Source organism: Trematomus bernacchii, unplaced genomic scaffold (genome assembly GCF_902827165.1).
Source record: "Trematomus bernacchii unplaced genomic scaffold, fTreBer1.1, whole genome shotgun sequence".
Taxonomy (NCBI): Eukaryota; Metazoa; Chordata; class Actinopteri; order Perciformes; family Nototheniidae; genus Trematomus; species Trematomus bernacchii.
Window position 1 is genome coordinate 2,293,133 of NW_022987698.1, and position 27,659 is coordinate 2,320,791.

The 27,659-nt window shown below is 38.9% G+C and overlaps 2 protein-coding genes across 2 annotated transcripts in view; both read right to left on the reverse strand.

Annotated features, from left to right (window-relative positions):
* Positions 1–4,975: 4,975 nt before the first annotated feature.
* si:dkeyp-67f1.2 (uncharacterized protein LOC556106 homolog) lies at positions 4,976–7,846 on the reverse strand. Its single transcript, XM_034139176.1, has 9 exons — positions 7,692–7,846; positions 7,510–7,608; positions 7,374–7,415; positions 7,149–7,272; positions 7,010–7,068; positions 5,779–5,829; positions 5,607–5,691; positions 5,399–5,525; positions 4,976–5,272 (listed from the first exon to the last, which is right to left on the reverse strand). Exons 1-9 carry the CDS (start codon positions 7,702–7,704, stop codon positions 5,168–5,170), a joined length of 705 nt encoding a protein of 234 aa, XP_033995067.1. The 5' UTR covers positions 7,705–7,846; the 3' UTR covers positions 4,976–5,167.
* Positions 7,847–14,303: 6,457 nt separating this feature from the next.
* Positions 14,304–27,659, reverse strand: part of cfap20dc (CFAP20 domain containing) — a 32,527-nt gene continuing 19,171 nt past the window's right edge. Inside the window, exons 12-15 of the mRNA XM_034139328.1 lie at positions 27,159–27,413; positions 21,245–21,306; positions 15,716–15,807; positions 14,304–14,848 (exon numbers count right to left, since the gene is read on the reverse strand). Of these exons, the coding sequence (XP_033995219.1) occupies positions 14,730–14,848; positions 15,716–15,807; positions 21,245–21,306; positions 27,159–27,413 (528 nt within the window). The 3' untranslated portion in view covers positions 14,304–14,729. The remainder of the gene's footprint in view (positions 14,849–15,715; positions 15,808–21,244; positions 21,307–27,158; positions 27,414–27,659) is intronic.

Genomic DNA, 27,659 nt, shown 5'->3' on the forward strand with positions numbered 1-27,659 from the left:
CATAACTGTTTTTCCTTTATTCTCTTTTTTTTAATAACTATAATGATCATATGAAGGTGTGCCGCGGAAATAATCTTTTGAATAATTTGTGACCAAACCGTTTGAGACCCACTGAGATAACTTAGACTAAAGTTAACTATCTAAACACTCAGAGAGTCCTTTAGCTCACCTGAGTCTCTCAGTCTGAGAGGAGAGGACTCTCCTCCAGCTTCTTGTGGAACAAACAGCTCCTTATGTCCGTTAGTGCAGCTAGCTAACCAGATGCTAACAACACGGTCCATGCTGGCACCGGTCCCTCCCTCCCCCTCTCTCCCTCTCTCCCTCTCTCTCTCTCTCTATCACACTAATGGCGCAGTTCCACTACAGCGCGGAGCTCGCTTTAAGCGTGCTGTGTCGTGCTGTGCCCGTTTTTGGTTGCGCTTCCACTAGGTCTAGTTCCGGCCCGGCCCGGCCCGGGGCCACTTTTTCACGTCTTTTCTGGCCCGAGAAAATTGTGGTTCTATCGAGGCCAACAAACAGGGCTGAGTCGGGCTGAGTATGCTAAACTAGAGAGAGGAGCGCTGGCAAGGGGGCTACAACTACAACAAGATGGACATATTTGACCGTGATTTAATTGTAATACACGTTTCAAAATGATGCCGAAGTAACAACATACTGATACCGGTTAGTAAAAACCATGAATTAATGCTTTGTCAAGTCTGCAGACAGACAGCAGGCGAAAAACCTTTTAAAATGCATGTTTTTCTAGGTGGAGATTGGCTAAGCTAACGCAGTATATGCTCCGACCGTCCACACTCACAACAACGGCCTATACAGACATAAATAAAGCAGCGACTGTATTCACCATGACACAGGCAGTCTGTGGTGTGTACTTGTTTAACTTTTGTCGAGTTTCTGAACATATATAAGGAGCTGTGAGCTCTGAGTGCTAACAGCTAACGGCTGTGTTGTGTTTCTGGAGTTCTCATTGAAGATGACGTCACGGCTCCGCCTACACTGCGTTACTATAGTAACTACCCCAGTTCCTAAACTGTAATGGAAGCGCAGCATGAAGTGAGTCGGCCCTGTTAAGGCCAAGCCGTACCGAGCCGTACCGAGCGTGGCCGAGGCCGACCGTGTAGTGGAAATGTGCCATTTATGCGCTATTGCCACACACACACACAGAGCCGAGCTTGAATGACACAAGCACACGTTTATTTCCATGCAACTCTCTGATTGGTCTGGTGTCATGCCTCTGTTGCATTCACTGAACACGGGAAATTACAGTGCTGCCGTCCTCTCTTGTGTCATGATGAGGTTCACGTAAAGCACGGTTAATGTATTATATTATTGAGGGAGAATTGTCCGGGGCTACAGAAAAAACATTCGGGGCTAAAGCCCCGGATGCCCAGGCCAGGCGACGCCACTGGTCGATGCTACCAGGGAAGCAGCGACCGAGTGGAAGACGAACCCTGGAGAACAGGCCAAAAGTGCTGGAAGAATATTCAATGAACAGGAGTGGTGGAAGGTAACTAAGTACAAGTACTTCATTTTAAAGTACACATATGTCTGGTTTAACTTCTTCAGCTCCAGAGAGGTCAAATTATCCAACATTGCATGAATAAAATAAGCTTTGGTGAAATGCTAATTCATTATACAAATTTGTTTATCAGAATCTTATTTTAAATAATTGTTGTTCTCTCAATTGTTCCCCAACCCTGACACTGAGTCTGCTTCAAATTAACTTATTATCCTCACAGGATCATTTTATTAAAGTTAAAGCAAAACTTACTACAGCATTCTAACTGTTTATGCTTTAACAGCAATTCATAAATGATCCAGTCATAAATAATTTGCACCGCGTTGCTATGAGACACCACAGCGTGTTCTCAGTGTTTTCTGCTCATGCTGCTTTGCTTTTGGCTAACTGTTTTTGTTGTTCTGCTTTATGATTGTAATGTATGACTGTGCCAACATGTGTCTCCTCCTCCCTGCTCTTGTTTGTAGGCTGCACCTGCTTTTCAGGAGACCAGGCCTCACAATTATGTTCTTTCTGCCAGTGCATCAGCGGTAAGAGTCCATCACAAACTGCAGGGTCTGTCACCCAGCAGGAGCTAGGCTAACATGCTAACAGGCACAGAGCCTTAGAACACCACATACTCCAAAAGACAGATGATGTAGCTCACATCAGGGCACAGAGCTGCTGCAGCCTCACCTGACCCAGCAGCTCGTTGGCTAAAGCTATTGAATGTTGTGTCGGAAGCATCCTGAGGCCACAGTGGCTTCAGAACATGTAAATATTCTATCTTAAAAAACATCTTGAATTTATTCGTAGAAAGTTAGTTTGTTATTTAACAGGTATGGAGACTTTTTTTTAGTTTCATACATTTTCAAAAATACATTGTTAGAATTTCTAAAAAGTACTCTTACTCAAACCACTAAAATAATGTAAATAAAGCAAAAGGCTCCTGAAATGCTTTCACATGTACTCACCAGTGTAACGCTGCCTTGCTGGGGTCCCAGTATATTTAAACTGCATGGGATGACGGCTACTAATGAGCACTGCACATTATATATATTTGGAATGCTTTATTGATTGAAGTGGGGGCTGCATTTTGAATTCTTAAACAAGTTATGCTTGTCAGACTGTGGCATGACCTTTGCAACACAAATATAATAAAGACATGAGCATGTTTAGCAAGTTTTGATATTGTTGAATGCTGTTTATACTTTTTTTGACATAGAAAAACTATGATTACTAATGTACATATAGCTTTACACTGGTATGATCTGGAACTGTGACAGGCTCTGAAAGACTCCAATTCACTTCCGTAGTTGCACTTATAAAGGGAAACAATGGCCTTAATGAGTCTAACTGGTCACAAAAACCAAACATTTTTAGATTTGTAGCGTTTTAGATAGGACCTGGTCCAATGTGGTCTAGATGCGAAAAAAGCACTGAAATCTCCCTTTTTTTAATTTTCACAAATAGAATTAAGGTTTCACAAATCTCAAACTGTGTTATAAAGAATGTTTAGCCTCTCTGGGATAATCCAGTCCAGATTTGATGAGTCTAGGTATAGTGGTTTTAGATCAGGACCTGGTCTTATGTGGTTAAGATGCGGAAAAAAAGCACTGAAATCTCCCTTTTTTGTATTTTCACAAATAGAATAAAGGTTTCACAAATCTAAAACTGTGTTATAAAGAATGTTTAGACTCTCTGGGATCATCTAGTCCAAATACATCGGCTATGCAGCGATTTAAGAGGTACACACGGAGGATTGTTCGCTCAGCGCTGTAAATTAAATGTCCCTTAACTTTCCCCTTAACTGCCGAATCGGAAGCTCTGAATCGGAAGCCAACTTCAGCGTCGTCAGGAACGCTGTGATCCGAAGAGGGTTATTCCATCTTTCTATCCATCACTAATGTCACTCTGTTATCACAATGCTATGCTAATCCAAGCACCTTTCAAATTGCAGCTTAACAAAATGTTTTAAAGAGGATCTATATTCCTGTCTGCAGTCCTAAGGCAACTTTCACATTTTAACAAAGTCTTCAATGTTCTTACCTAATTTGATAAACTGTCATATGATCATAATCACAAAAATACTTTTGTTTTATATTTTTGTAAATATGTTCATATGACTGTATTTTAAAACACAGTGTATGTAAGCTCTTAAAGAAACTATTTGGGCTGGGTGGCGCTCTATAGCTTAGGGCCAATAGGAGAGCTCGATGCATTCTTTCCCCTCCTCCTCATTAGCATTCTGTGCAACTAGTGCGACTAGTGAACATTTTAAACCTCACTAGTTCACTAGTGGAATTTAAATGTATCTCACTAGTTAACTAGTAAAGGCAAAATGTTCACTAGTTAACTAGTTGACGCCAAGTTAAACTAGTGAACCCTTTGTTCACTAGTTTAACTTGGCGTCAACTAGTTAACTAGTGAACCTTTTGCCTTTACTAGTTAACTAGTGAGCGATTCTGGGTGCCACTAGTTAACTAGTGCAGACAAATGTATGCCACTAGTTAACTAGTGCAGACAAATGTATGCCACTAGTTAACTAGTTGGGCTTCTTTTTTGTAACTAGTTAACATGTCAGAGCTTTTGCAGCGCACTAGTTAACTTGTAAGACTTTTAGCGTCACTAGTACAGTCAGAGGGCCACTAGTTCATCAAAAAGCTTACAAGTTGGGACTTTGGCTCTACTAGTGCTGCTCCTGGCGTAACTAGTAAGGCTTATGTGCTAACTAGTCGGACAAAAGTGCCACTAGTTGCTGAAAAAGAGTGACTAGTGTAATGTTTTATTTAACTAGTAAAGCAGAGTGCCAAACTAGTTTGACCATATATCTAACAAGTGAAATCAAAGAGCCAACTAGTGTAGGCAGCTGCCGTCTGATATCAAGGATATGGAATAAATACTCAAATGGCTTGCCATACACCTGGAAGTCTTAAAGCTCCAGTGCCAGCAGAAGCAGAAAGGGAGGGGGGGGGGGGGGCTCTGGCGGGGGGACTGCTGTGTTTCTGCCTCACATCCCAGGATGGATATTTGTGCACGTCACATGTTTGATTATAACAAATCCTATGGATTTGATCATTTTAAAGGTGTCTTTCTGTGTTGTATTTGGGTCAGTGGTGGAATTGTGTTATCCCCATAGGGCCACCTAAGGGTGGGGCGTAACACACATATGTATCCAAACTAAAGATAAGGTTCTGAACTTCTTTCTCTTCTGGTGTACAGATTGAAATGGAAAACTAATAAATGTGTTTCCATGTTAAGAACAATGCTGTAGCACATATTTGTTCTGACTTTTTTTTACCAGAACAAATGTTATCCATGTCAAAACTCTTGGCATATTCCTTATTCCTCCATAGATAGTTTCAAAATATCCAGTCTCCTTTGTCGATATTTAACTTTGTCAATGGGTCAATTTTGCACAACTTTCCATTCCTTGAATTTTTACTTTGCATTTTATATTAGAATAAACAGCGCTAGTCAAGTCCAGTCAATTTTATTTAGATAACCCAGAATCATTAATGACAAATTTGGCTCAGACGTCTTAATACTAACTCTAACTAAAGCCACAAGTAAACTATAATGCAGTTACTCAATGCGTCAAATACATTGTGAACAAGTAATATTGGATTTCCACAGTGAAGTCCTAAATAAGTAATGTTCTCCTTTTCATCACGAAACTTTTCCATCAGTAAGGGTCCTTGGGTAGCAGCCAGACAACTCCACAACCTCCGGCCAATCTCCATAAACGTTGGTGCTCTCATCATTAGCAGCTTGCTGACGGGTGGACAGGGAAGAAGACATTGCTTTTTCCATCAATTATCTTACCTTTACTTGTTTTTTACTTTAAGTGTTCTTTAAAATAGATGTCTTTTCTGACACAAATGGAGCAGGCTCACTAACCTTCTCAAAGAGGCTTTTGTTGTCTCTCCCTGCTCTTCCAGCAAACACCCAGTTATCTCTGTGCTTCACAGATGTGATCAAAGTGCTTCCCATTCCGACAAACACCTCCCTCATCTCGTCTGTCATTCTGCCACAAAGTAGTAAAAGAGGGTCATGTTGTGTGATATGAAACTGTGTCAGCTGTTGAATCATTGAGATGTGGACTTACTTTGCTGTCACATCATCAAACGAGGCCACCAAGACAATCATTCCAGGATCTATGTTCTTCAGGTATGCCAGGATGTCATCTGGATCTTTTGATATTAAAAAACATCATCTGAAGGTTTCAATTAAACTTTTTTATTTAAAACAAGAACAAAAAAAACTAAGAAAACTCTTACTTCCAAATTGCATATTAAGGTAGGCAAATGTTTCCACATCTCCATTTTCACCTGAGGTGGAAGAAAAACACGTTATTTCATATCAATAACGGACCAAAGTAGATCCTCAACTCAACTTTTCTGAAGCTTTTGATCATATCACATGATCTTCATCAGCAGATGGCATTTACCCAATTGTTATGGAAGTAAAGAAGTTATATTATCCTATTTTGGGAGCACTTCAAGGTTTTTTTCCCATTTCATGTGTGATGAAAATCATAGAATAGGACCAGAAGCTCCAGTACAGCTGGTAAATTAATAGACAAGATTGTTTTAAAAACTGCTGCGTCCAAGTTCAAAACTAAAATATAATCGTAAAAGAGCTCTGAAGATGTCATCAACATATCGTATACTTCAATTTGTTTTTGTATTATGCAGCTGAAGTGACATGTCCCTGAGAGCAACACGGAGGATTTATTGTATTGTGAATAAAATGGTTTGTCTTACAACCGGAAATAGCAGTTTCTCTATTTTAGTTCTTTAAATAAACTGTTGCCCATAAAGTTGGAATAACATGTTTTTTCTGACCTCTTCTCATGAAATGATTGTGGAAATAGGAATGAAAAGGAATTTGCCTGAAAACTAAATAATTCCAACTTTATGGACAACAGTGTATATGCTGACTTAAAGGTCCCCTATTATACTGTTTTTCATCAATATATTATAGGCCTCAGATATATACAAAACATGTCTCTGAAGTGTTTTGGGGGGGGGGGGGGGGGGGGTGTTACCTTGGTTGGTTTGTTATTGGCTAATGGTTACACAAGCCAAAAAATCGTTATGACATCATAAAGTGGCCAAAATCTGAACAGCTCATTTTCAGACAGGTTTTTATATAAATGGATCAGGACAAAAAGAGAGAGACTCATTTTTCCTGAAACTTTCAGAATCTCTGTACACAGAGGGGACACATGTTTATGTATAATAAAAGACATGACAAAGTGGATTTTGCATAATAGGTGACCTTTAAAAACCAAATGTTAAATCAGTTTGCTTTGTAATGGCTGCTCAGAATGGGGATATATAGTCAGTTCTGGGCCTACAAATCTGCACCACTGGGAAAGACATCTACATGTGCCCCAAGTGGAACAGTGATTGATTCATAGTGACTTCTGCACCCTGAGGAATACAGCCCACACAATATGAGCTCAAACTACTGTACAGAATCAGCAAAATCTGAAATTTCACTCACCATTTACAACCACAATGTTCAATCCTGATCCCACATTATTCTTCACATTGCTCATAATGCTGTTGAGATACAAATAAGGTTGAGATACAACACATTGCAATCCTTTGTCAATTCAGGTACTAACCATAACATAACGCACATTTTACCCTCAAAACATATCTTTGGTCCGACTACATTAGCTGCTCCGCTGACGATGTAAAAAGCAAAATGGTCGGGCGGACAGACTCTGGAGAGGCCGCACTTTGCCTTGGGTGTTGTTGTAACTGAAAATGCACATGGAAAATTACTTCAGATTTTGCAGGAAGTTAAACATAGTTAATGTGTAGGGCATATTATGTCAAAAATCTATCATGATTACATTTACCTGTTTTGAATTTTGGTTTGGTAACCTTAACTTTATTGAACCCTAAAATAAAAGATCAGTATTATTAAGATGTGGCAAATACAAATTAGGAGAGGTAGTTCAAGATTTGTGATGTAATGAGTAAAAGTTAGCTCACTGAGAATATTCCTTGCTTTCTCCTGTACATCGAATGAATTGAAGGAGACTGCCCAGGTTATTAGGAGGACAACTATTACAGCAGCAAGGGGCAGAACAGCTGAAACCACAAAGAGAAGATAGATGAAGATTGGCAGACATAAAACCTTGACTACTTGTTTTGGAAGTAAAGTGAAATCTTACCTCGATTTCTCATATCTGAGATCAAAAGAACTTTCGGTTCCCAAACGAGCTGAGACCTTTGAAATGTACGTCAAGTATTTCCAGTCAGCAACAAAGTATTGTATATACAGCAGAGCTTCTGAATCTCTCAACACTCCCTGACTACCACGCCTTCGAGGAAAGGTGTTTGTGATACATTAAAACCAGGATGTGGAATTATAGACTCAGCCACTGTTTACTATATGATCAGGTTTCTCTCTTCTACAATGTCAAATATAGGACAGTGTGTAACAGTAACAGTAACAGATACTCTTTGTGGTGAACAATGTGGTTTGCAAACAGAAGACAAGGGAATGTAACAAGAGGGGAAAAAAGCTTTTACCTCCGTGTTACGTGTTGGATGTGTACATTTGAAAGAAAGATTATTTTAAGAATCCCTGTGTCATTTATCCGTTTTCAATTATGTAGATGTTAGGAAATCATATGTGTGTCAAGTTATTTGTGTTATTTGCTACTATTATACAAAGATTCATACAGACTTTAAAATAAAGCAAAATTAATCTCTCACAAAGTGCAAATAAATAAGCACAATACAGTAGGCAATACAAAAATAAATGTAAATAAACTTAAAACAGATGAGAAACATTTCACAAAACACCTTTATTTTACCTGTGATACAGGAAAATGTCACTGAGATTAAAACAGTTTTTTCAAAGGAAACCTGGCCAACAGGTAGTGCCAATTCTGGTATTTCAGTAAACACAACTTACATAGAACAAAACAGTGTGTGTCAAGGCATTTTAGTCCCTACTTCTAATGGATGAAAAACACTGTTTACACAAGAATTAGGCGTCATGGACTGTTAAAATGGTGAAAGGCATAATTAGGCCGAGCCCTGGTGTCAGTAAGCATCTGCAGCGCTGATCCTCCAACAGAAGCTCAGGCCGAGCTTTCACCTGCCTCGGGGGGTCCAAACTAAAAAAGCATTTCCCTGCAGGCAGTAATGAACTGATGTTATGACTGTTATTAAAGTCCAATCATAATAAGGTCATAATTTATCCATCATAAAACAGTAGCTGATCGGGGGAATTAAAGCCTCTGTGTGGCCATGTTTTGACACACATCGGGTGGCTGAAACAGGAACGAACTAACTCAATGTTTGAACAGCTCCAGAGCTCGAGAACAAAACCAACTGAAAGCAAATTATTTATACAGACGATACGAGGCAAGAGCTCAAGATCTTTTAAGCTATTCATATTTTAATGTATTTAATTACTCAAAAAGTAGTTGCCACACATTGAACACGGTGCCATCCGAGGCCCTATAGAGCAACCAGTCTGTTATACAGCTTTGACGAGAATAAATTACTGAGAGAACTAAAAAACGTAAATTGAAAACATGTTTCAAATGTACAGTAAGTATGTGCAGTAACATTAGATTTTGAGTTTATAAATACCATGAAGTATTTTTCCGTAACACGTGGTTCAATAGAGGGCTGTTAGTGCCACATATGAAGGAATTTACATTATAAAAGCTTCAAATTCCCAACATGGTGTAATACTTAATGAAACCAACAGAGGGTCTATGTGTACCACGTTTTACTGATAAGCATTATGCATTCAGAGAGTCATGACTATAACACTGTAGGAACAAAATATGCATCTTTTGTTCTTTAAAAAAAAAAAATAATATGCCTGTCCGCTTAAGCAGGAATAATAAACAGTTCCTTTTTGATAAAGCACAGATGCTCTTCAAAGAAGAGACAGAAATAGTGAATTATGCAGGACATGAGTTGGACAGAACAAGGACAATCCAAGCAGATGGTGAACACATCAGCCACTCCTCTGCATGAATATATTTAATAACCAACATAAATATTTCTAAAATGAACACCAGAGTATAAATTACATGCAGAAGTCAGCGTTGACATAATTCACACTATCATCAGTAATTCTAGAGGACAACATAAATATCTCCAACATGAACACCAGAATATAAATTATATGCAGTCACTGACATAATTCACACCATTCCTATCAGTAACTTTAGCGCAAATCCTTTTTTAAGATATTTGCAAAATTCTGCAATAACGAAGGAACTTTAAACTCTTTAGGGGGCAACAGATTGATTTCATTGCTTAATTGTTTATCATACCAAATCTAATTCAAAAGAGAAGCTTTAGTGAGATGATTTTCTGATTAATTATTTATCAGTATAAGCTGTCGCCACATAATAATGTCACTCGGGACTCCCTAGCAGGTGGGGTTGGGGTTGTGGCAAATACAGCTTTCAAAAAATCAGCCAAGAAGTCAAATTAAAGAGTCTGTGATCTCTGAAGGAAAATCATGCACTTAATTAAGGAATGTTCTGTATTTTCATTTATTTTTCCACTCTTTAATTTAATGTGTATTAACATGACAATTACTGTGATTTGTTTACATTTTTATTTGTTATTTTTAAAATTTGATTTGAATTTTTTTTGTCAATGGCACAGCCTTTAGTCAACCATGGAATATTCAGGAGAATGTGTTTTCAGTGCGATCAGCAGCACTAGCCTTCTAATATAACATCTGATTGAGGGACCATAAAGGTTTCAGAAGGGAGGGGGCAGAAAAAGTCAGAGATACTTCAAGGTGAGCTGAGGTGTAAGCTACACTGACAACAATATTGATGGTACAACACATCAACATCTTAATGACTTTTTTCTCACAACCTGATATACACAGTTGGACAGTAAGAGGATGTGAGCAAAATTAGCTGACACTAAAATGATGGGGGAGCGGCTGAAATACCACAACCTTTACTCCTAACCTACTAATAAAACTGTAGGCACAGACGGAGTACGACCTTGATGTTTAAAACTGGGGAAGTGATGCTTGAAAAGATCTAGTAAACCCATTAATGGGGCGAAGCCTGCGAGCTAGTTCAGGCAGTCAACTCGAGCATTATGCTGCATTCATACATAACGCCCCTTACCACTCTACAACCAACCAAACAGAGTCTCCTTAATATGCCGCTCTATTTAACCTGCCAGATCTCTCTCTATGCATTGCTTGCTGCTGCTGCTATTGCTGCAGCTACTTCCACGTCGCTGCTGCTTGCCTGCCCCACCACCACCCCAGCTTCCACCTGTAAGCTCGGGGGGTTAGTTATTTAATCATCACTCATCGTGCTATGTATATCTGTGGAGTGATGAGGCCCGAGCCTAGACGCCAAACTCAACTATATGCTGCTTCTAATAAACATGTTAAAGAAACACGTGAGTTGTCTGACTGAAATTGCATTAAACACAAGGAAATAACACTCTCATAAGAAATCGAGCCAGACGAAGAATACAAATCCAGAAACATAATCCACAGGTGCAACAAATCCATTATTGAATTAGTCAGTCGTCTGAAAATTAAATCATCTCTTTTATAGGAGATTCAGTCTTTATATTATTGTTCAGTGAATACAAAATCCAAACATTTTGTAAAACATGAGAAGTTGGTGCTTTTCAATTCCTCGATATATAATAGGTTTAAGATTTGGGTTTTTTAGACTTGACAAGAAAACACATTTGAGCATGAAGAAAAAGATGATGGGTATTTTCTTACTTTTTTTCTGATGTTGAGTGGAACAAAGGATTCATCTACAAGGAAAACAATCTTTTGCTGAAGTCCTTAAGCACACAATTCATCCAAAATAAACTCAGCCAGTCCTGCAGCATCCCCCTCGGACACTTATTCCAGAAGATCCTGTCATGAGAAAAAAAAAAATGACGTGTGAAGAGATAGGGAAAGTAACAGCTGTGTTGCTGTGGGATACACAACAGTGAAAAATGAAAAATATAGTCAGGGTAGCCATGAAGCACTGACCTCGTCCGACTCCTCTCCCACTGTGCAGGGCCCCGTGTCCCCCCCCTCTGTCATGGCTGAACCCTGTTCCTCCATTCCCCTCAGCGTGGAGTATCTGTAACTCGCCTCACTGAAAAGAAGTGACAGACCAGGGTGATGTGTTCATACTGCACTGAGGATTTGAAATACTCTCATACACGCTCATTTATAAAGTCTCCTTACTTGACTGGGTAGCAGTATTTTCGGATGATCAATAGAGCAGCAAGTATTGCCGCCACAGAGACGAAGACCACCGATGCAATAACCCCAGGGTGAATTCGACCTAACCCTGCCTAAAAAGACAAATTAATTCAATCCAATGAGATCTAACAGTGGGGTAGTTAAAGAGCCCATAAACCTAACAGCTCAGTTCATGATGTGTGGCTCAGATAAAAAAGGAAATACGGGCAGGCGATATGACAGCTGAACAGCGTGTGTTATGGATCACACTGGTGTACGACCCAAAAGCTCAACAGCAGGAGTGTGAATCACAGGCCAAGCAGGGAAACGGAAGCAATTTTGACAATAAATGATCACACACGTCAGCACTAGGATCACAAACCAATATCTTTAAAGTCAGAGCTATGCATACGATCATACACTCTGTAACGTTAGGATTAGAGTGCGAAAACTTTAATCTTTAAGTGTTAATTATGATTCACAAGACCAGAAGGTTACAATTCAACAATTAATCACACATCAGGAGGTGTCTGAGCTGAAACACAATGAAGCTGTGATGAGATATCACCTCACTTATATTCACGTTATTATTTAGTATCAATATAAATGTGGCCTATCACTTTCTTATTATACTTTTTTAATTTAAGGTGCTGAATTGAAGTTGAAAGCTTAATATTCATCTTTTACAGACTATGGCTGAAAGACATCTTTGATTTGTAGCTTCCTATACAGTTAATCAAGTGCATACAGTCTGTGTGGAGACGTCGTGAGTGGAGACACAAAGTCTGCTAAACCTAATATTATCATTATTATAATTATATTTTTTAGAGTAATATGAATCTTGATGGATGTGTATGTTAGTTCACTTTGCTAGAACTTCAATGATTCCGAAAGTTCTGTAAAACAGTGAGTATTGTGCAGGAAAAAAGAGAATGTAGCCTAACAATAGGTGTATTTCTTAGCGTTTTTAGTGCATATTGTAATAACTTGAATGAAATCAGCCTGTATGGTTCTTCAACGAATAAGGTAAACATACCCATATTTAAATGTCCCAAAACTCTAGGCCTTTTTGTACAAAAGGTTAAAAGTCACGGTAAACAATATACACGGAGTTACTTTAGTTATGTTCCTGCGAATTACATTACACACCATTGTAACACCACGGTCATAATGAACTGTTTGTATTTTGGCATGTTCAGGGTTATGTCTTTCAAACCATAGATAGACCATTACCGGAAGATATCAGCGGATCTGTCAGACCTTTTCACATATTTACCTTTTCTGCTGACATCCTCGTGACTTATCAAGCCCCAAATAGTTTTGGGGATTTGTAATAAGTTAATACTAAATGTTTTCTGTAAGTTATCGCGCTGGTCAAACCATGGTTGTTTACTTCCTGGTTGCTCTAACCTGTTGCAAGCAGTCGACGCCCCCTTTCAGGAGACGTCACTCGACATTTGGTGTATGGTTTTGTGTCACGTGGCTTTTATGAGGAGATGCAGTCTATGGATGAAATAAATGTATAACAGTATCCAGGTTTGTAGTTTTTAATGCACAAAATGCATTTTGTTTTAAATTGAAAAAACACACAAGCCTCAAATTCCTCTACAGTATCTTCTAGAAAAGGGAACACATTTCTGTGGAACATCCCTTTTGGCAAAATTCCTGAGTCATACATCATAACATTATGCATAAAGATCATATTTAAAATATTTAAAAGACTATGAAACGTATGAGAGGTGCTGGGAAACCGCATGTGTTCCCCTTCAGGCACATCATAATATGCTAATGTTCAACCATGTGTCTATTCTATTTATTTCCTAATTTCTAAGTTCTTGTTTTGGTGTGTCCGTTACATACTACACATAAGCTGGTTGGAAAAAAGGGTTTTGCAAATAAGAGAGAACTTCTCAGACTGATCATAAAATGTAATTGTGTAAATATCAGTATTTGACATAGTAAAGTGCAGACCTGGGCCCAGCATGCTGGATGGGCCGACTGAGTTGTCAGCCACTGATCCAGTTTGGGGTAATGTTTGATTAAAACTACTAGGAATCGCAATGTGATGAATGCATATTAGTTTTCCTCTTCTTTTAATTTAATTTGTTTCCTGTCACTGTCAAGCGGCAATTCATCTCAGGCTGAAAATGATGAATTAAACTTGTATAAGCCATTCATCAGGTTTGATCAGTGTTTTGGAAAGATTAAATGACCTGCCAGCCCCATGAGCTCCCCATCTGTTGGTGCAGGTTCACCTGTGAACACGGTTATTACAACAAGGGATTATTGTGACTATATATACATATAGATATACATCTTTATATATATATCTATATATACACAGTATACACCTACACACACCCTCACACAGTATGCATCATTTAGTAAGGCTTAATATGTGAATAGCTTTGCCACAGCAGTTTCATTAAATTCACACATGGAATCAGCAACACTGTCTTCTCAAATCATATTTAATTCAAACTATATATATATATATATATATATATATATATATATATATATATATATATATATATATATATATATATATATATATATACACACATATACACACACACTTATTTTCAATTACATTACTTGATTAATTATAATAAATATAGAACAAAATAACGCATTCTGCAATGTAAAAATCCAGGCAAAAGTTAAATGTCAGAAATCTTCTGTGTAAATAGAAGCTCTAGGATGTTATCTAAAAAAAGTTAACATATTATTTTGGTAGCCAAGACTTCTGCAAAGACTCTTTCTACCATCAGATGTGCTACTGAATGGGCCACCACCCAATGTCTTACTTATTGAGTCAGTCCCACTCCCTTACACACTGACATGAGTATTGATGGAGACACAAAGCCCCTGCTAGTTTCACATGTTTGTGAATGGGTTATTCAGTACTGATCAATAAGCTAGGTCTCAAAAACTTGATGAAGCCATTCACCCACCGTCAATAACTTATGATTTATTAATTTAGATTCTCTTGAGCTTTGAGTCAAGCTAGTTCATAGTACTTCCCCGTCTTTGGATCGAAATAGCAGTTCAGGCAAGGATCATAGAGCAGATTCAAATACTCATCCTCCTTTTCCTGTTCATTCAGCGACTCATCCCGTCCTGTTATAAAGAAAATCACTTGATATTAATTGTGCAATACATATATAACAATACATACATATAACGATGCAATTCTAATTCAAATCAATGACGTTTGCAAGGGTACCATTTTTTTTGTTCATGCATGTCAAATGTAAATTGTATTTTCTATGTACAGTAGCATAGTCATGCCAGAGATAAGTAAGGGCCTCCTCTATCAGCTGTTACTGAAATGAAATAAGAAGCCCGGATGGTGAGGTGACCTTCAGACTCAGGTGGATTTAAAAAGTTTTCTGTCGCTGCCATTCTTTCCTTCATCAATCAAGTCCTAAGACAGTCCCCGTACCACATTATGAAGCAGTAAAGAGATTCCCTGTAATCCCCGCTACTTTAAAGTGGGAGAATGTAGCTGTTAAATTGACAGGCAGTTAAATGCTAAAAAGGTTATGGAATGCTCCAGGAGGAACATTTTATCTTATCAGAACTTTGGCGACGATAATGAAAACTAATTATAAGACACATTGTGTAAGAGCTTTAAAAATGATGTTGTAAACTCAAAAGGTTTCATCAATTAACCTTGCCGATGTGTCTTGGGGGTGCAGACCTGTAATGAGCCTGTCTCTTTTGACCTATGGAGTTATGTGGAGGACAGAGAGCTCCACTCTCATGGGTTTTTACTCTTAATTAGATACAGTTTCACATGCTTTCCCACAGTGTTGAGAGCGGTCTTTGGGTGGAAGCTCTGACACCAGTGAATGTTTCCATTAGTACTACGCTTTTGCATAATTACAGTGGTAAATGTTAAGGCATTGTATTGTTTGCCGTCTGACTTTAAAAGGACATCGAAGGGTGTTTGGGGGCAAAAGTACCAAATTAACATTACTGTACCTCCGATTAGATCCAAATTGTTCCATGTGTTGGCTGACCTTCTCCCATGGCTGAGAGGCATTAAGGGAGGGCTGAGCACGTCCATCCACTCCCTAGGTAAAGGGCCATAAAAGCATACAGTCATGACAACCCATGCCATTACACACGCTATCATACTGTACCATGCCCATCAAATCGCCTCCATATGACGTTTTAACAATGAAGCCCCATCATGGTGAGCTCTCAGAAGCCCATCTTAGCCCCTATTGTCCTTGAGCCCCTTCTCCTGCACACTTAGCCTCGCCGCCGCACAGTTTCACCTGAAGGATCATTTATTAGACTCTGACTCAAGCTGAGATTTGCACATGTCTGAATTCTGGCCCAGAGTAAGGGGCCTAACCTTGCCTGTGTCTCTGAGAGCAGGGCTGACTTTGTCTCTAAATGAGTTTATCTTCCCCGTCTGAGAGCTACACAGGCTACAACTATACATCAATCATTTTTCAGTAAAGTGCAACACTGCTCTTTTAGTGCGGAGCAACAGATTAGAGGAAGAGAGGAAAAAAATGCCACAAGATGAATTATTACATGAAAGCACTGTAGGATTCATTTGTTTAACAGAATTCATAATACGGTTAGGCTATACATCAGTTGCACAATTATCCATTTACATCTTTTGCCTCCATGACTGACTTTTCTAAGGAATCGGATCTCCCGGGGGAATTGATTCCCGGCTCCACAAAGGAACCAAAGCAAGTGGTGGGCCTTCTACTCATCTTCTGCCTCTGGACATAACATCTCAGAAGTGCACATCATACTACATTTAATTAGGTACTATAAATCCTATTCTGTGCAACATTTAGCTGACATCAGATTAGTTAAACATTCATCATTAATGATTGATAATGTCTCTCCCTCTGAGGGGGTACATTCACCAACCACATTATAGTATGGTCACTAAACTAAAATCCTGACCTGGTAATGCTACCAGCACGCTAAGTAGGTAAACATTTACATTTGTAGTATATTCTCTGATTATTATTAGTATATTCTCTGATTATTATTAGTATATTCTCTGATTATTTTGAAGAGAATTTGGGTATTAATGCATGCCAAAGATTCCTCCTTTATTGCAGTAAATACTATAATAACAGAAGTATAATACTGTTAGTGATGTGCTATCTGGAACTTAATACACATGCAAAACTGTTAGATAGTATGTTAAACTAAAACTGTATGAATCAGTAAAAAGTAAAATGCAGTTTGCAATATAATATACATACATAAATAAAAACTATTGTTACCATAGATTCATCCCGATGAAATACAAAACCAATGCAATGATTTACACCCACATACAGGCCATTCATTCATATCTCATCTCAGCATGCATTCAAACCAGAATAATTTCTTTATTCCTTATCTCTTGCCTTTAAAGTGATAAAGTACATTATCTCTGTCGAGGCTCTGATTTTGCTTTCTAACAAAGGCCTTTACCCACTCCAACACCCCTTTGACGTTGTGATAGGCAAGAACATAGCACAAAAGTTAACGAAAGCAATTTTCGAGGACAAAGGCCTCTGCTACAGAGCTGCAAATTGAACTTTCAATGTTGAAGGAACTTGGTGTGGGTTATTAAAGTCTTCTATTTTCAAGTAATTATAATCGAGATACGGTGGAACCTGTGATAAAGGGAATAAATTAGTTTGATTTCATTCGAGTGAGCACACACAGCAGTGAAGTTTATTGAAATCAAGCTTTCCAAAAACCTCCCAGCTAAACGGTGTCAAAGCAACTCTGTTTGTCTGACACTGTGCAATTGAACAGAATTCAACAATTGTCTTTATTGTGAGAACAATTTAAATCCTACTCTTGGGTCCTGTGACAGCCTGATTTGTGGTTTTAACATTTGGTATTCCAGCCAGAGGCAGACGCAAGTAACAAGCAAAGAAACATGTTAAAAATGCTAAAGCCCTGGCACCATTAAGCACAGCAACAGGAGCATTTCAGCTGTTAAGAAAACTGTAGCCCTCAACAGCGAGGAAGCCTTGCAGTGATGCCAAGATCCTCAAATAATACCATGATAGAATTCACTGGAAGGGTGTCTCAGAATGCAATTCCTGAAAGAAAAGGAGCAATAACAACGACAAATCCTGTGCAGCTGCTCTTCCAATATGTAAATGAAAGCTTCGAAGTCTTAATTCAGTACAGCTGCGGATGCTGTGTGAGGGAGAATGCTTAAGGTCTATAGCAATATTCATTTCAGTGGACATTCAATCAAACATAATAACCTCACTGAATATTTCAACCAAAAACATGTAAGCATTGAAATAAGAAAGTATTTCATCTGAGTTTACACATGTTCATGACAAGCTGCTTCGCTTTTCATCAATAAATCAAAAGTGTTCGAGAGGAGGTGGTAGCATATTTGAGTTTCAGACCTATGATGCAATCCCTTTGTCTTGTTTTGTAACATGCAGCAGGATTGTGTACATCCACAAAGAGATGGAGAGGTGCAGAGACCGGGCTCAGTGGGGTGAGGCGGGGTCTCCATAGCCCTCCGAGGGGAACCGAGAGATCCATCAATCTGCTGCCACGGTCGGGCCTTGTGTGTGTGTGAGCCTTTAGATTCAGCCCAGATGGTCATGTGTGATAGTGTATTACGCACTAAAGAATGTTTTATACCTCATCCTGTGATTTAACATTTTAAAATCTGCCTCAGAGAGTGTAATTCCCTTCCAGGAATATAACAAAAAAACAGATCCAACTAAAATGTCAATACGGGTTGCACTTTATATAGTTCTATTTCATCTTGTTTTGAAAACAAAAAAAACCCATTTAAATGAACTTAAAAAAGACGTTCTCTTCTACTGTTAAAATAATCTTTCATTTTTGACAGAGCATATTGTCAGATGAAGTGTTATAGTTTACCTTTATGATGTCCCCACTTAATCTGATTGTCAACTTCTACTTCATTTAGTGGTTCCTGGGCTACATAATGTGTGTTCATTGCATATGCCTGTAGTTGATATTGGATTCCAAAAATAATAATGGTTGTAAGTTCTGCTGCCTTAGCCCAATCATCAATATGTTTTACTTTTGAGGTTGAGCATTGTGAACTACTGAGGCTCCTTCCATGCAGAAGAAGGTGTTTGCTTTATCAAGGACAGATTTGTTCTTGTATAAGGCAGTGCTAAATCATGGCGTTGGATTTTTCGAAAAGACTTGAACCAAAAACTGTGAGTGTTGAAAATTAATGATCTCGAAGATAAAAGTGTAATAAAAAGCTGCCAGTTATAAATCTGACAAGCATAATAATAAGTCAGTAACCAGAGGGCAATTTCTGAAGAATGAAAGATTTGTTGAAAGGCTGACGCATAACTAAATTGTTGGCTTAAAGGTTAAATAATGCAACGTCTGAAAGATGTGAAGTATTTGAGGGTTTGTTGGAAAGCTGAGACTTAACTGAATTTTTGGCTTTTAAAGATCTCCTTTCATGTTATTTTTAGGCATATATTATGGGTCTCAGATATATACAAATATATAAAAAACATGTCTATGATGTGTTTTGCTCAAAATACCAAACAGATCATGCATTGTAGACATCCCTCATATCCCTCTATTTCAGCCCTGTTAGAGAATGGCTGATTCTCTGCTAGCCCCGCCCCCTTTTGAGCATGCAGGCTGACTGCTCTGCTCAGATGCAGCTAAATGCTGCCGTGATGAAACGCCATATTATGTTCCAAACCACTTCAAGGATTATTTCTGAAACAGTATTGAGCTCAAATGCTTATTTTCTTGCGGGTTTACTACAAGGTGAGTACCTTTTTATATCCTGCTTTTTTACACATACTCTCACCAGTACAGGTTAGCTCTGAGTGTTAGCGATGGTTGCTAATGTAAACAAAGGTGCATTGTTTCTGATAGCGACGTTTCTGATAGGGCCGTGGGTGTAAGCCAGCCCACATTTCCGATATTACGTCATATCCGACGCAAATCTGGATCAGTGCCCCCGTTTTTAGAGATGGGGGTAAGGAGGAAAAGTTTTATTTTATTTTATGACACTTTGTGAGTTCCCTGACCCACCGGGGACACATATTTATGTATAAAAGACATACAAAAGTGCATTTTGCATGATAGGAGACCTTTAAAGTCAAAGTATTAATAAGTAGGGAAGAATTAAAATAAACATCTGCATGTTTCAAGCTGGATTTATAAACTCATCTTAATCTGCTCTGTGTCCCTACCTGCAATTAAATGTTGCCATGGGGACGGTAACTGTCATGTGACTCCCGTCCTTGAAATTCAATTTCACAGAGATTAGACTGAGACGCACCTCTCATCCTGCCACTTTCAGCTCCAGACTTTAACCACTATTGCTTAATGTTTGCAAGATAGGAGACCCTACTTTGCACACAGTGTAAGATTAATGCGCCTAGTGCCAAAAGTGTGATGATTAGAGCAGGTTAGAGAAGTAACTGTTTATGCTTCCCTCGTGAAATGTCTGGTCTCAGTTAATAAAGGAGGAATCAATTGAGCAGTGTGTTTTTCACTCATGTCATTCAAGGCTAACAGTGCCACGAGATGTCGGTTTCAACGCATACATGTTTTGATGTATGAAGTAAAGGCTGCACGTTATTGAGGATACTGAGACTGCAATATTTGTTTCTGGTATGTAATAGTTGAGAAGAACAAAGACTAAATAGACTTTGGTCAATGTGTATACTGGAGCCAAATTATTTAGATTATACTGATGCTGTTTTAATTGCCACAAAATGTTCCTTTTCTGAGTGGAGTTTCTATGTGAATGTGGTAATGATTTCGAAGAAGTTAAAGAGGAGTTGGTTTGAGGGTTTTTCTAATTGACTGTATAAACCCAGACTTTTTTAAAGATGTGGTACATTCAGAAGTTTGAATGAGGTTTCTACATCTTTGTATGTATGAGAAGATAAGAGTGGAAAAATTAATGAAAAAGTATAAAATTTGAAGATTCATTTGAATAAAAAAAGGAAAAATCATGGAAAAGTTGAATGTATGAAGGATATGAATAATAAAGATTTATAGCAATGTTTCCTATTTCCTAATTTGTTTCACTGTTCATATCAACTTGAAAAGTATGAAAATGACAACAGCAGTCAAGGGAGAAGAACTACAACACACTCAATTTATTCATACTAATCTGTGAGCCAGAAAGCCCTGATTTGCATATCTATCTGACAGTTGACATTTAGCCTTAATTCTGCAGTCACTGGTTATTATCTGATTGTGATCGTCAGGTAGTTTCATGTAAATGCAAGCAAAGACAGACTACATAAGGCAATATATAAAATACACCAGTCTTTTGTCACGTGTTCTCACCAAGACTTGGTTACAAACAACCCAGTTCCTTGGGACCACATGTCAGTTATTTTTAAAGATCTCTTCTGTATCAATACACAAGTGTTGTTGTGTCAGCCTTTTCTTGTATTGCTGATTTTATTATATTTTCAGACATACACAGCTCAGCAGATTATTTATGCTACAAATGTGTGTGTCTGTGTGTCACATGCTTACCTAGGGTTTGATTGAAGGAGAGGGTTCATTTCCTTCTGATAGTGGTGACCCTGATTAACTGGCTGGATCAGAAATATAAGAAAAAAATGAAAAGTTTGGTTAAAAAATGTCCTCAAATACTCATAACTCAAGTACACATCCACCACTATCAGACTACTATTTAAAGGTCTCATGTCATGCTTTTCCGGTTATTACCCGTCCCCTTGTGTGTTATGAAGGTTTTTATGCATGTAAACGGTCTGCAAAGTCACAAACCCTCAAAGTACACCCTGTAGCGAGTAAAACTCTAACACAGAAAATACCTGTCTATGCTGCCCCAGAACGCCTCGTTGGAGATTTCTCCTTTTCTTCCTGGGTGCAGTGACGTGCCCATACACAAATGGACCCATTGGTCCAAATGGACCAATCCGTGGAGTCGTTACGTCACGTCCGCGGAGCCGTTACGTTAAGTGACTTCCTCACACACACACACTCAATCTTTTCTCAGCTGCAGCTCCGCCGATTTCTCCTCCCTGAGACGGCGGGACGCGACGAGGCTGTGAGTCGGTGTGTGAGCACACACACACAAACTCCCAGCCAGGCTGCGGGTGTGTGTCTGTGTTCGGGCTGGTTTCGGGCTGGGTATCGCTGTGTCTCGCTGTCTCGCAGACGGCCACTGGGCTCATAGGGAGGGGGGGCAGGAGCTCCAACAAGCCGTTTAGGACAGAGAGTGAATACACATAATATACAGAGATGCTGTATGAGAAACCAATTAGATTTATATTGTGCAATTTTCCAAAATCACACAATATAAATCTATTTTAGTATACCTCAACAATGGAATTATGATCAGTAGAAATGGCCATGACATGGGACCTTTAAGTTTATTACTGAACATATTATCATTGTCTTACATGAGAAATGTATTTCTGATGGACGAACTATTACAGGGAACAACATATAGTTTGTGGAGGGACCAATGTCCATAACATTAACTTAGGTGCCCAATATCACAACAATGCCCTATTGAAATATATAGGCGCACATCATCAACACCTCCCCACCTACATCTTTGTATGCCCCACAGAGATGAAGAACCAAGATCAAGAAATGCAAGGAACATTCTTTCTAAAACAAACACAAATATATGTGTATGTCATGTTTAACTGGCACAAAAAAACGTCCACAGCAAGTTGTAGAAAAACAAAGGGGAGAACAATGTAGGGTAAAACAAACCAAGATCAAGGGATCATTCAAATCTTTAATGTGTTCACAAATGTATTGCACACTAACTATTGTTTGGTGAGAAAGAATTGGAGCTGGGTTGTATTTGTTATTTGGGCTTTTTAAAACATGAAAAGGTACATTCTGTGTGAGCTGTACGAAATAAGATAAGAAATATTTCACATTCAGTGCGAGGTGGTATTCAGTGCATTACCCTCTCCATCTTGTCAAAGCTAAAGACCATATTATAGCCTCAGGAGGCTATTTAAATCTAGTGCCTGTTTAAAGGCTATTACATTACATGACGTTGATCAAGATGCAGTCATGCTGAAGCTGAAGTCCTTGCATTGCTTAAGTAAATTTAGCTATCTGCGTGCTCCAGTCCCTTCTTTATCTAATCCTCTTCTAAAAATAAGGCCGCACCTAAAATTGTACCCAGTGGAATTCTGCATGTAATGTGTACTGATGATGATGATGAGTCACCTGTCAGGTGATGGGAACAAATTGTTTGGGGAAGTAGGAGCTGAACCATTTCTGTACTCTATCTGTAATGTAAATCCCAGAGCCTCAAATGGTCAGTTAAAGTTGCATGGACTACAGAATAAAAGAGAACGCTTGGGTCCAGAAGTCTTAAAAATACATTTGCTGCTAACAGAAATACATTACTTATTTTGATCACCTCTTAATTGAAGAAAACGTGGTCTGTGTGTGAACACAGCAGCACTGGCTGCCTGTAGCTGCAGAGTCTATGTGAAGACTTGGAACAAAATCTTACATCTCAGAAAAAAAACTTTAAAAAGTCTAAGCTTAAAGTTTGCTATAAACAGAGGTGGGAAGTAACTAAGTACATTTACTCAAGTATTGTACTTAAGTAACATTTTGAGATACTTGTACTTTCTTGAGAATTTCTGTTCATGCTACTTTGTACTTCTACTCCACTACAATTCAGAGGTAAATCATGTACTTTTAATCCACTCCATTTATTTAATATCTTTAGTTACTTTGCAGAATGAAAACATATAATATATATTATTCTGAAATAGGTCAATCTGCATAATAAGTCCTACTGCGGTACTTTAAGTATATGTTGATGCTAATACTTTTTTACTTTTACTTGAGTAACATTTTGAACGCAGGACTTTTACTTGCAACAGAGTATTCCTACACTCTGGTACTTCTTTTACTCATGTACAAGATCCGAGTACTTCTCCCACCTCTGGCTATACACCAGCTTTGTCTACGCCTTTTTCCTTAAAACCGTAAAGAAAATGTAGTCAGAGGCCGTTTCTCAATGTCGAGTAAACCTGCTGCAGAGCCACTATTTCAAGTATACTACGTCATCGAGTGGCGCCGAAGGACTGTTTGAATGCATGTTAAATGCCCAGCATTCGGCGCCACTCGATGACGTGGTATACTTGAAATAGTGTCTCTGCAGCAGGTATACTCGACATTGAGAAACGGCCCCAGTCTTGACCTCTAACGTTTGACCATTAACCACTCCTGAGCATCATCTGCTACCCTGCATGCTCAGTCAAATGATGCTATAAACAAAAGAGCTCTGCTGGTCTCTGATCAGCATTGTAGTAGACTGAATCATTTCTGGCTCTTTGCCTGCCCTCTGTTATGGATACATAAACTCAGCAGGTACCTTTGAATCAGAACATTTGTTTTTGCTGCACTGCATTTCTGGGCTGCACAGACTTGTTTGGCAATATCCAACCAAACTGTTCTGGTGCCAGATAATTTATTTTTAACATCCATCTTACTGCCTTTTTTATCAAGTCAGTTTCCAGGTGATTGCTGTTGGATATGCCCCACTTTATTCTTTTTTGTCTATATATGCTATTCCTTTTACTAACCCCCACATTGTAGACCTGCCACTCCTCTCCCATCTAAAATGTATTCCTCTCCTAACACATCTAATATTAATTATCCTCCTTTGATTTAAGAACTATTTAGGACTCATCCTTGCACACCTAAATTAAGAAGCTTGCTTCCAGAATTGGAATTTCTTACATGTGTTATTTAGTGAAGCGACAGCAGACACTTTTCTCCGCAAAGGAACCTGGCTGAATGCCAATGTAGGTGTTTCAGGATATAACTTATTTATATGTGACGGAAAAGGTAAAGGACATGTAGTGGTTTAGGTAAAGAGTTGTTTCACTGTACAATTACTGAACTCATCTTCTGAACATTGACTATGTTGCTCTAAATGTTTAAGCCATGGCTTGGAGAGCTTCTGGCACAGACACCGACTGGCAGAATGTTAGACAGAAGAAGAGGCATCTCATCATCTTTATATGGAAAGCTAAATCTGATCATTATCTAGTGTCATTTTTAGGGTGTAGATTCTAAAAACTAGATTTAATCTTTCACACTGCTCACATTAGCAATCAGTTGTGGCAATTTTCCTGCTCTAGTTAACCATTCGATAATTTACATTTTGGCTGCAGGTTATAGATACAAACATTAATGACACATAGAAAAGTCACACCCACAAGGATCAGTGTTTTAATATGAATCGGGTGGGTTGTTGACTTTGCAGCATTACTTTGCACTGAGGGGGCGAGGTCCAAGCTATGTGAAGCTCCTAGACTCTTTCATCCCAAGCCTTTTTCACAGCACACTACTCAAACCTATAGCCAGCTGTGGCTGACAAAAATAAAACCTCCGGCCAAGGGCGGCCATCTTTGACCCACTGAGTGGACAGACTCAGACCCAACTCATGAAAAGATCAAAAATATATACGCTCTATTATTAAACAGACAAACCCAGACTGTAGGTAATTAATGGGAAACATTGCATTGGATTGCTCAAGGAAAGTGAGAACCATGGCAGTTTTCTTTTGGTATCATCAACCAGTAAAAAAGTTGTAGCAAAATATGTTTGATTTCATTAGACGACATTGCAAGTCCTCCAATTTGAATAATGTGCATGCACACTTAATGTTAATGCTGATGAAATATAGCGTTAAGCCCTAAAAGAAGCTGACATTTTCCAAGCTAAGACAGGGTGAGTATTTGCCTTGGTATAGACCTTTGAATGGACCCACCTTCTGTCTGATATCAGGGGGAGTATTAAACTCAAAAAGGATTTTGGTCAGACTTCTTATTTTTGAGTGTCATCTTTTTTCATACTGCCATCTGTAGCTTTAACCAGACGTCATGGTCCATCAGAAGAACCTCTGATTTGGCAGTTCTTACCTCAGTCATGTGCGCACAGGGAGAATGTGCATCAAATACATATTAAGGTGTCTGACATCTAAGTGGACACAACACTAAAGACGGCAACAGCAGGCACTTGAATCACAGCATCTAGAGGCAAGACATGGCTTGTGACTATTCACTTCCAAGGCCCCCAAACCTTTTCTTGTTTTTTATCTTTGACAGACACCTGTTAGGTTTTTATTTAAAAGGTAGGGTAGGTAATTCACTTCAGAAACACTTTTTGTTATATTCCATGGAATGCTCTTAACATCCCGACAGCAATGAATACATTAAATGCTTTGACAATAAATACATAAAATAATGTCATCTGTGGAAGCCGTGGCGCTGTAAAAAGCACGACCAATCATCTGAGCTGGCCCGGGTCAAATAACTGGATGACCTACCTGCCTGTCAGCCTTCCATCTCATGCACAAACTTATCTCGTGCCCTCATTGGTCATGTGCGCGTTTGTGTGTGTTGGAGGAGGGGCTCTGTAAGGAAGTGGCAGATTTTTTCTGGTTGTGTATTTTCAAATTCTAGCTTACTTGAGCTGGTTTCTCCATTCTTACCTACCCTACCTTTAAGTTTTATTTTTCAAAACTTTTCATCAAATAAGAACAATATTTGTATTAAATAAATTACTTTTCTGTGTTCTCTCGTTTTGGCAAAGCATTTTATTAATATGCTGATGGTGGTGCTGTTGCCATATGTATTTGAATAGTAAACCACTGTGACTGATTTGGAAAGGATCACATCGGGGTTTGTTCAAGTCGAGTGGAAACTTAACTCGTCACCGTGGAAAACTGTTCTGAGGGTACAGTACGAAGACACAACATTTGATTTGACACCCCATCACTGTGTCCTCTGGAGAAACCATGAGATGATAATCCCTGCATGAAGTCACAGTTCTGCTTGAATCTCAGTATATTAATGGATACCTGCATGTAGAGAAATAGTAACAGGGCTATGACCCCAGCATTTGTAATCATTCTATTCACTGGGGATCGTGCAGTGGCCCAGCAGGGCCAGGCAGGGCAGTGTTCTCTCTTCATAAGTGCAATGTGCTTATGTTAATTGCCCATAGATATAAATGACCTTCAATAGCCAAGAGCAAACCGCACCATCCTTGAATTCTAAAAGGACTTGTGTGGATCATTTCAAATGACCTAAATATTTTCTAGTCACTGGGGGAAACTGTGGATATTATGCCAGTGTGCTTTTAAGAGCTATAAGAGGCCAATGAATGTGTTTCGATCTCCATAATCTTTTGTAATGCAGAAAACACGCCGGAGAAAAAGGTGTATTAGCACTTTACGTTTGCATAAGTCCGGGGCTTGATATGTAAATTAACAAGGGTGAGGATCAACCGGGGTCAAAATAATTATTCCACACGGGCGATAGAGAGAAGGACAACGTGCTAATGATTGTAAATAGTGAGACGAGCTGCACATGAGTGCTGCTCGTTAGTGAAGAATCAAAAAGTAGAAGGGGATGATGGTACAGACCTTGGAGATGTGGGTCCAGGTAGAAGCGTCGTCACTGCTCATGCTAACGCTGACATTACAGTGTTGGATCTGAGATGCACTGAGGCCTGAGGCTTTACATTCATCTTCCTCATGCTCTCTTTTGAGACTAGCCAGCATTCGAAGCTCTTCTTCATCTTCCCCATGTGTTCGTAGACTGCCAAGCGGGTGTAAGTTGTAAACACTGGAGTCATTAGGGTGTAGTGTGTTGGCTCCTTCTTCCTTTAAATTGATCACCTGTACACAAATACATTACTTATTTGAAGGAAATCCCAAAAAGAATGTCTTTCAATTAGTCAGAACCACAGATACACTCTCCACATAGTTGATACAATGTTTTGTGCAAACAACAAAATAGAGAAAAACAGCAGACAGTGGTCTCAGACAGAGCTCAAGGCGGCTTTGGACACTACTCCTTACCCTCTAAAGAAAATGTGTTTTAACAGTGGATCTATTGATTTAAGAGAGTGCTATGCTAACTGG

Excerpts from the sequence above, each read along its gene's own strand:
- si:dkeyp-67f1.2 (XM_034139176.1), bottom strand. Across the intron at positions 7,069-7,148 it reads ATATGTTTTGAGGGTAAAAT|CATTATGAGCAATGTGAAGA; the intron begins GTGCGTTATGTT and ends GTATCTCAACAG. Across the intron at positions 5,692-5,778 it reads CCTTAATATGCAATTTGGAA|ATCCAGATGACATCCTGGCA; the intron begins GTAAGAGTTTTC and ends TAATATCAAAAG.